Source organism: Synchiropus splendidus, chromosome 7, assembly GCF_027744825.2.
Source record: "Synchiropus splendidus isolate RoL2022-P1 chromosome 7, RoL_Sspl_1.0, whole genome shotgun sequence".
Taxonomy (NCBI): Eukaryota; Metazoa; Chordata; class Actinopteri; order Syngnathiformes; family Callionymidae; genus Synchiropus; species Synchiropus splendidus.
The window spans coordinates 6,284,423-6,294,650 of record NC_071340.1 but is presented as its reverse complement, the minus strand read 5'-3'; the positions used below and the strand labels follow the sequence as shown (position 1 = coordinate 6,294,650).

The window sequence follows — 10,228 nt, the reverse complement described above, 5'->3', positions numbered from 1 at the left end:
GTTACAAAATGAGAAACAGCGACATTAAAGTTTTAAAGATTTGGACATGGTTAGATGGAATTGCTGCAACTGTTGCATGAAAGAAATAACAAATAAGAAGTAATAACATAAAAAAAAATATGATATTGCCACTTCATCCACTGGCTGACAGTGCACAGCGCATTGGTGTTAGGTTAATCCAGTGATACACCAAGATGGAAGCTGTATTTGACCCGCTTATGAGAACCTCAGCAGAATCACAGTGTATTTTATGGTTGTGTATGCAAACAAAATTTGTTGCAATTTCTTTGTATTCACAGAATGATATGCCGGGACTTTCAAATTATTCAAATTATGTATTGGTTCGTGTTGGTCTCTGTGACAATTTAAGTAACAAAAATGTTAATAAAAAACCACAAAGTAAAACCTGTTGTGTTTTTTAATTCTGAGGAAAGTCTTTTCCCGGTGGCCGTTCTTTTAGTCTCTTGTTAAAGCTGTGGCACAGCTGTCTCACACTCAGGCTGTGTGTGTCTGCTATCACTGGGAGATTAGATTAGATGGCCTTTATTGTGCCTCACAGTGCAAGAAAACACATTTGTTGTGTTGTTGGAGTGTTGATCTTAGTTTTGTAATGCCTGGACAGTTTGCGTCACAGCAGCTGTAGCGGGTCAGGAATCAGCTGCTCAAAGTCAACAATCTCTGCAATCTCACCGGAGCAGACGCACTGGTGGATCTCATCACATCAACAGTGTGAACTGTTGAGTTTCTTGTGTAAAAAGTACAATTAAAAGTACAGTCATGAACTCCAGTACGCTCGGGTTTTGTCATGTTTACATTACTATTCAAACAGACAATTCAAGCGTGACAAGCAGATATATAAAATGAGATACATCCATCATGGATTGTGCATTCATGTTTTTAAATTGTTCACAAGGGCCAATAAAGACCTCCGTTTTAAAGAACTGGAGCTCTGATCTCAGGATTCACAAGGTTAACACAAACTCCAGTTGACACCTGACAGTTTCACTTCTGATGCGTGCTCATGAACCAAGCATGACCCACTCCTGTCTCACTGCAGTCAACCCAGCGCTTTTGGAACTTTTTGAACTTAATGAACTAAATGACAGTTTGGCAGGGGACCTAGTAACAACACAAGTTGGTTACAAACCTGTTACAGTGAGCACAACCATAAATGGAATTGCTATTTCTAAAGTCATATGCAAATCTTTTTTTCCCACCATTGAGAATCACTAAGGGAATTGGTATGGAACTAAACAGGGTGGAAAATGGAATGAGAATTGTTACATGGTGCATTTGTATGGTGTTTTTTTCCCTCTTCAGAACTCATAAATCAGTAATAGAAGAGCTTGAAAAACATGAAAAATGAAATGTCTATGAGGGTATCCCCACTCAAGTCTAGCAGAAGTCTGGCCATGGACAAGTGCTGCCATCTAGTGTTGATAATCAATTCATCACTGAATAATGATAAGAATCATTTCAATGCAGCAGCAACCTCCCAGCAAGTGAAAATTGTTGAGTTTCCACGACGGCAATGAACGAGCACTGACCTAACTTAAGTGAAATACACTTTCAGTAAGAAATCATCACCTCATTCTAATATCAATGTGGCGTTTCTAGAAAGGGAGGTGTATTCACCAGGCTCATTTTTCAGATGGAAAAGCCGAGTTTGTCGCAGAAACAACACGGCCTGCAGTTTCGCTGGGGAGACATTTTTGTTTCAACATGATGATACGTTTTCTTCCATGAAATCTGAGTCAGATGTGAAGAGTCGTGGCACCACACCATGGGATAGAGAGCGGCAGTAATGGCTGCAGTTCAGACTGAATAATTAAATCCGCTCGGGGGTCAGACCACAGCAAACGTTTATCATTTTAATAGACCTAAGTCACAGAACTGAAGTTGTGTTTGCAGTGTTGTGAGACTTGAGTGGTTTGCAAGCACCAAAGATATTAAGGTCAAGTGTTTGATGGAGCAGAACCACAAACAAGTCATCGATTAGAACCCTCACGAGGTTCTGCAGCGGGGCCTCATTATCCCGGCCACACATGAAAACACTTGTTGAAGTGAAACCCCGGGAGACGTCGGTGTTTGTTTAACAACTGCATAAATACCGGAGCTGCTCCTGTCCTCTGCTGGAGCACCAGGATGCTCCGCAATTGCACCGTCCCTCTGTCGGTGGACTTTGACACACCCGGTGACTTTTTCATCTTCACCTTCCACATCCTGTTTGCCACCAGTGCCGTGCTGGTGGCCGGTTCTGTGGCCCTTAGCATCTCCTGCACCAGGTCACTGCGCAACCAGAACCGCTTCATCTTCATGCTGAACACCAGCATCAGTGACACTCTGACCGGCTTCTCTGTCTACTACCTGGGGCTCTTCGACGTCCAGGAGGGCTACCCGTCTAGAAACGGCACTTTCTATATCCTGCCTTCGTTTCTCGGTGTTAATGTGCTGACCTTCCTCTTTGCTCAGTTTGACCGCTACTTTGCAGTTTGCCACCCGTTCTTCTACAACCGCTTCATCACCAGGTCGTTTGTGATTAGTGTGTGTGCCTTCTGCTGGATCTACACCTACTCCATCCTGACTGTCCAGAACATGGTGCCCATCTCAAAAGCGGCTCAGATTAACGCCTTTGGGGTGATGACGCTTCAGATCATCGTGCTCATCAAAGTCCTGATGACCATCAAACTCTACATTATCGCTCGCAATCATCTGGTCAGAGAGGTGCCCAGTGCAGAGAGAGACAACAAGAAGGAGTCTCTGCGCATCATTGTGTTCGTGGTCATCTGCTTTCTGGCTCTGTGGTGTCCCTCTTTCATCAACATCATCGTCCGCCAGCTGACCAGAACAGGACTGAGGTTCAGGAACGAGGCCACCAACCTGTTTGCCATCATGGCTCGCCTGAACGCTCTGGTGACACCGGCCCTGTACATCTGGGGCAGCCCGGCCCTGAGGGCGGCCGTGTGGAGGGTCATCTGGCGCTGGATCCACCCCAGGAGGAGAGTCCGGTAACAACACCGCCTCATCCAAATCCTATAATAACAATGTGTCAAGCTTCAACTTCTACCTTTCAGGGTCCGATTCAACTTCGATGACATGAAAAACAAGCTAAAACTGAACCGAGCAAGCAACAGGAAGTCGAAAGAAGAGATGAAGACGTGAATGTGAGTGTATGAATGCAGAGTTAAACAAAGCAGACCGATGTTTTGTAAATGACTGCGACAATAGTGAAACACCTTAATTTGTTCACAAAAAATAGACTGAAGAGTTAAACATGATATAAATGTTTTAAACCAGCGTAAGCTGTGAATAACTGGTCAGATCATTATGGCAAAATGTTGTGTTCATTGTTGCACTTCCAGCTTCACCTGACATACTGCGGCAAACAATAGTGGCTGCTGTGCGGTACTTAGACTTCCGAAAGACCGACCGTTCAGGGCGCTTCTTCTTTTTTAATCATGTCCGTACTACCTACAAACGATACGCCTCCCGCCATACACATGCGCATTAGCGTGTCCATTAGTCGTCACAACCACAATGCTACAGAAATGTAATATAAATTACCTGCTTAACTTCCTCAAACTTTATGTAGAGCATTAATTTCAGACTGTAGAGTTTTTGTCTCATTTGGCATGTCAGTCTAGATGGGTGTAATCCTTTTGTAGGTGACAGCAAAGAGGAAGAGTTTAGCTGTGAACGGGAGCACACACTTTAGATATATGTTTGTGTCTGCACGGCGCTTGGGTGTTTCGTTTGGAGAGAGACAAACAAACAATTAAAAAAAGGTCTTAAAGGTTTCAGGTTGTCTTTTGGCAAATTTTACAAATACCACAATAATTCAAATATTTTCTTGACAGCAACAAAGAAAATAAATAAATATTTCTGAAGAACGGCAAAACAAATCTCTCAATCATGATGTGGTGTAACAGGAGCTAGTTTTAGTGACGTTCCTCAGGCTTCCAGTTGATTTTTTTGCTTCATCTGGCAGCGATGGATGACCTTAGGAGTCAACTCTGGGCAGCAGAACTTATTTTTGTTCATGCACCGACATTGCCTCTTGTTTCCTGTGTGAATCTGTAACAAAATTGTGACACATTAATCCAGGTCGTGTCCTCACGTCTACAGTTGTCATATGCTGTGGTGGCCAGGAGTCAGCATGTGACCAAGCCCCGTATGAAACAAATGCATCACTGTTTTATTCAAAGTAGTTTGTGCTTGCATGTGTGGAAACTAAACATTCATGTTTAAGACAGGGAACGTTTCAGTTCCAACATGACAATGTACACGAGAAGAAAGAAACTTATGACGAGGAGGTACATGCAACACTCTTTAATCGACATAATCTATACACACCACAAACACGGAGAAAAAACAAGACCACGCTGAAACATCAACTCTTCAAATGACAAACTCACAAGGAAGAATAGATCATGTAGAGCTCTATCAGTAAAGTGACCCATCTGATCACTGAGTCATGCAGTCATTGAACCATATGAATCATGCTTCATAAATAAATAAATAAATAAATGTTATGTTATGTTAATATTATAAAATAGGTGTGAAATATCTTCCAGGGATTATGAGAAAAACAGGCATGTTGTGCGTAGGTGTGGGTGTGAGACCGAGCCTAGTACACACAAAGACATGAAATTCTCATCAGACACATGACAGCGCATCAGTTACGTTTTTCCATTTGCTCCAATGACTCCAGCGTGACATCACTAGCGGGTCTCTGGATCGGACCCTCAGTCTGCTGACTCCCTGTGGTATCAGAATTGACGTGGTTGTGCCATGCTGATTTGAGAGAAGCCACGTGGTGAGAAGATGTGATGGATGGGATTTAAATTTGTATGATGAGTCAGTGAAGGAGTGCTCACCTCGCCGTTGTCCCTGGACACGTATTCGATCTCATGCTCGAGCTGAAAGAAGCTGTGAGGTCTGGACCAGCTAGAAGGAGGTTCGATGGTCACATTCAGAGCTATCCCTTCCTCCTCACATTTGACAATGTCAGGGCTGTCAGGTTGAACTGGACCAGAAAAAAGGATCATTACAGTACATGATAAATACAGTTACTTCAAGTGAACAGGTAACACTTGAGAAATTCTATGCTACAAACCTTATAATTCAGATTTTTTTAATAACTAGCTATTACATCATAAAAAAGAAATGCACATTTCTGCTTGTATTAGGTTTAAATGGCTTCATATTCTATCGATTTGAAAACTTGTTATGGATAACTGGCATGTCTCTTTCTTTTTCGATTTCATATGCACTATGATGTTTCATTATTATTTATATTTTCTATTTTATTATTCACTGGCCTTTCATATTTGAAAGGTGCTCATTAATGAATTGCTTGATAAATATCATTATTATTTCTTGAATGCATTGTGCTCACTGATATCTCTGAGGAAAAAATGCCTCGTCCTCCTCAGGATGGAGTAGTGGTCAGCGAAGGCCTCGACAGTGAGAGTGAGCACGTCGGTTTCCTCGGCAAAAGGAGTGAGATGGTGTGCGACGTCAAAGTGAAGCTTTCCTTTGAGAGTCCTATGTGAGCTCTGCACCCACTGACAGGAGGTCAAACCCTGAGAGCTGCATGGAAAGAAATAAAGAAGGTCAATATTAGAGCCAGTTTTACCATACGTACTTTTAATTTATGAATGATCTACCAGTTTGAGCCGAGTCCGAGACGCACAGTGGAGTACACAGAGTGGTTCCATTCACAGCTGAAGTGGCAGTCATAAGATTTTGCCCAACATCTCAGGAAAGACTCTAAATGGAAGGGGGAGGAAAAATGAAAATTGTGATGTCAAACTGCTCCTGACTGTTGCCTTGACTTTTGCCCAGAGCTGCCACTCACTAAAGTGCTCGTCATTCACTACATTCTCCTCCAGCAGGTGAGTGGATGACAGCTCAACTCCATTCCTCCAGCAACTGTATTCACCCAACATGGGCTGGTCTACATCCTCCACCATCAGATCCAGTTGCTCTTGATGGTAGGCAAAATCCACCTGCTCCAGGTCAGCACCATTAAACTTCCAGGTGACTGGGCCAGGAGAGGTCGTGTCACAGTGGATTTTGACGTGACTGGACTGATTCTGAGTCACAACATCTACAGACACACAAGCATCCACATCAGATATCAGAATATTACATGTGGCATTATATTCATACGATGCATTTGCAAAGCACGTACACTTTTTTGGAAAGCTACCAAGAATGTGAGTTTTTGTCTGGGTGGTCAACAGGACGACAAACAGCAAAACTCTCTGAGAAGAAAAAATGCAATGATTACAAGTTGGTACAAAGATATCTTCGCAATACTTATGTCAGCCACCAGATAGTGCGTGCAACAAAAAATTGGCAATAATCATTATCATTTTATCAGATAGACTAAATGTGCCTTACTAGCAATAGCTATTAGTTCTTTCTAGGGTTTTTCTCTATATAGTTATGAGTAAAATTTGATTAGATCAGTTTTGTGAAACACAACACAACACAGCGTACTTCCTGGTAAATACTTTTAAGCAATTTTCTTAAGCAAAATGTGGTTTTATTGGCGAGGGACTTGTGTGTCCCTTTAACCGTGATCTTTCACTTTAACGCCCCATATTACTGTTTTTAAAATGTTTCAATTGCAATTGAGACGAAAGGTCCATGTTCATTTCTGCTCACACCTGAGCTCACAAGTATTAGATGTATAGTTGATAGAAGCAGCTGGAATTAGATTTTCTGCAGGGTGTGAGAGGCTCAAACATCCAGATGAGACTATAACTTCAAAAATAAGAGGTTACTTTATTCCTCTCCTCTCTCTTTGAAATTGTAAAGAAATGGGGTTTTTTTTAATGATATTTTTTCTTTGAAAATTGACCACATTTATAAGGTGCAATAAAGGACATGAACAAATAGCAGCAATCTCAATCATTTCATTATGAAGCTGAACTATTATTATAAAATATCCAATATTATAAAAATACATGTTGCAAAATTGATAAAAGCGTCAGTGTTCTTCAGTATCTTACCATTGTGGTGAATATGGAGCGATGGTGGACAACAGGAGCGTGCTGGCTGTAAATCTGGTGAGTTATCTCAGCACCTAGAAAGCAGCATTTTATATTACCCTGCTTTGCATCATTCTCAATATTGTTTCGTTCATATTCGTCATCACATCAAGGCTGGAGGTGAAAATGAAACTTGTGTAGTAAGCAGATAAAGATGACCCACACACAGTTCCTCTATACGGTTTTGTATGACAAATTTCATAGACAGACTTCGGTTTGACACCATTGGTTTCGATCAAGATTCTGATAAAAGTGTGGGTGTCCAGTGGGTGTGAGGGGACTGCCCTCCACTCACACACATAATTATTAGACCGCTCATCATGTGAATGAAAAGGGAAAAGGGAACAAAGTAGAGTCATATGCACTGCTGATACACATGATTCATTCATACATACCTGACACTTTTTTTTATTTCCTCTCCAACCTGTCAAAGAACCTGTGCCATTGTCTGATTGAGGACCATGGTCTCGGGGTTAGAGGAAGTGGATCCAGTTTTGATAAGAATATTTTTGATGTACCAAACACCATTATCAGATCAAGATGCAGTTTCAGGGGCAAAATCTGTTCAACAGAGAGTTCAAGAGAGACATAAAATGCAAATTAAACAATGACATTTGTCAATGATAATAATAATAATTACAATAATAATAATAACCATCCAGCCGGTCACATCACCAAGACAGTTGCAATAGATTGAGATGCTTGAAAGATGCAAGGAGCATGATTTGGCCAAGTGATACCATGCAGATTGAAAATAAGATGTGACCTAAAATAGAACCTTGTGGCCCACCTCAGGTGAATCTGGCTGAGAAAGAGAAGTGACTCAAGGTAACTGAAGTCCTGTCTGATATGATAAACGACTGGAACCAACTGAGAGCAGTGTCTGTGATTCCCACACAAGAGGGAGAGCAGTCCATAAAGTTCCCCGATCAGCAGTGTCTCAAAGCGGCACTGAGATTTAACACAAATGTAAAAATGGGGGGTTCGCCTGTGCTGAGACCAGACTGGCATATTTTTCAAAAGAGAATTTTGAGGTAGATTTCTGAGGACATTCATTTTCCTGTGAGCTTAAATAAGATGAGAGGCTTAAAATAATTAGGATCCTTCAAGATTGGGTTTCTTAAAAGGAGGTTGGAGCGTTACATGTATAGAGGCTGAAAGAAATGTACCATCAAATACTGACTGGGTAAGGCTTAGGGCTAACTGATAAAATACTAGGCCAAACAAAATATCTAAAATTGCTTTGAAGAAGACCTGATGACCTTGCCATAGAAAAACTTTTTTTTTTGGATATTCTTGCGGACGCATCTATGAGATTGCATCTATTGATCCCCTTTGAAATCTTAGGTTATTAAACAAAGCCAGAAAACCAAAATCAAAACTGGAAATCCATGAGTACATCAGGAAGAAGGATGAACTGCTCTCTGAATGTCTCAGACAGCAGGAACATGATGAGGAGAAGAGGAAGAAGACATCGCCCATCACCAGTACATCTGTGAGTCTGACAATAAAAGTGATATAAATTACCAGGGACCCTCATTGATTTGACCAATGAAGAATTTCAAGGTGACTCTGGCCAAATCCAAATGCTGTTGTCAGGGTTCCTCTAAGTAACCCCATGAGTTAGTCCCTGAGTTTCCCTGAGTTAGTCATCAGCTATTTGCTTTTGCCAAATGCCATCTATGGAGGAAGAAGTTTTGGTGACACTGTGGGTTCACATGTGCAAATGGGTTCCTCTTACACATGCAAAATGCTTCCCTTGTGAACAGAGCTCATGTAAATTAGGTAGTTCAGTGTCACTGTCTCTAAGTTGCAGATAATAATTCATTATGCAATTCATAGACTAGATATGAAACTGTTAGAAATGTCAGAGGATGACCTGCAGAAGGGGTCAGCTGAGAAGCAGAGAACATCGAGACTTTTATTACACAAGAAAAACCGTACAGAAGCGAGACACTTTCTTTCTACATGAAAGAAACAGTTTAGGTTGAGGAGTGGGAAATCAGCCGAGTTGACCAACATATACTGGTCTCAAAACTGGAAGTATATGGGATGAGAGGTTAAATCAAAACGGGAGCGATGGAATGTGCCTCAAGGCTCAGTTCCGGGACCTAAATTGTTTATATGACACATATGACACAAATGTTATCAACAGTGGAGAGGATCTAAAAACACTAATTAAGAACAGAGAAATGGAAATGAAAAAAAAAAAAGATAGAAATAGACTCCTTTAAGGAGGGGAAAATTTGTCATTTTCTGTCTTTTCCAGTCAAAATACGGACAGTAACTTGCCCTTGACAATGAAACTAAACTAAATCAATAATAAAAACAATAATGATAATGTACACATGTACTCACACAGGCAAACACAAAAGTAAAACACAACCAAACAAGACACATAACAGACAATAATACACACACGTTCACAATTAAATAGAAACAGTTTTATGCACAATTAAATACAGACACTGAGCTAAAAAAAAAAAAATAAGGAAAGAGGGTTTAAGAGGCAGAAATTGAACTGTTCTTCACTCTGCTGCTTTTCAACCTCTGCATCATAAGAGTAGAAATATTGACTGAGTTGTGTGTAATGTGTCAACTAAGAAGCCATGTGATATAAGAGTTAAACAAATGTCATAGCAGCTCTCCTGGAAGCGCTGTCGTAGTCTACGTGACACGCAGGTATACGCGGTCTGGGAAGGTCGGAACTTTCCGTATACGGTCTGAGAAATAAGCGAAGACGCGTAATGACATCCTGATGAAAGCAGGTTTTGAAAGCGGGGTCCAGCGTCAACACCGATTAATGCTGAAAAATAAAGGTCGCCAAAGTTGTAACAGGTCCTGCCTCCTCACTGACGCAACATCCGAGCACCGGCGGAAAAATACGCGCAAGCAGTGCTGTGACGGACGGTGGCGATGAGGTGACCACCGGTAAGTGTCAGGAAAACACGAGCGGTGGTGCGCTGTGCAGCTGCGCCCCGGCCCAGAACTCTACACTGGTGTTGTCCATTGTCAGTCTTTTGATGATGACCAGCATCAATGGGCTCCCAGTCATACTTTTTCACCCATGGAGGTACATCTCAACGGCTCAGAAGCCATCGCTCTGCCATGCAAGCCATGAGTACCTGCTTATCTGCCTTCATCCTGCACTTGTGGTCCATCCTTCA

At 41.6% G+C, this 10,228-nt stretch overlaps 2 protein-coding genes across 2 annotated transcripts; one reads left to right on the top strand and one right to left on the bottom strand.

Moving 5' to 3' along the window:
* The first annotated feature begins 2,145 nt into the window (after positions 1–2,145).
* Positions 2,146–3,200, top strand: LOC128762308 (G-protein coupled receptor 183-like). Its single transcript, XM_053870479.1, has 2 exons — positions 2,146–3,008; positions 3,075–3,200. Exons 1-2 carry the CDS (start codon positions 2,146–2,148, stop codon positions 3,160–3,162), a joined length of 951 nt encoding a protein of 316 aa, XP_053726454.1. The 3' UTR covers positions 3,163–3,200.
* Positions 3,201–4,656: 1,456 nt separating this feature from the next.
* Positions 4,657–6,181, bottom strand: si:dkey-88e18.2 (interleukin-12 subunit beta). The gene is made up of 6 exons (XM_053870478.1): positions 6,175–6,181; positions 5,861–6,112; positions 5,670–5,772; positions 5,399–5,592; positions 4,878–5,026; positions 4,657–4,794 (listed from the first exon to the last, which is right to left on the bottom strand). The coding sequence occupies exons 1-6, from the start codon at positions 6,179–6,181 to the stop codon at positions 4,657–4,659; spliced, it is 843 nt and encodes a 280-aa protein (XP_053726453.1).
* Between the last annotated feature and the right edge of the window lie 4,047 nt (positions 6,182–10,228).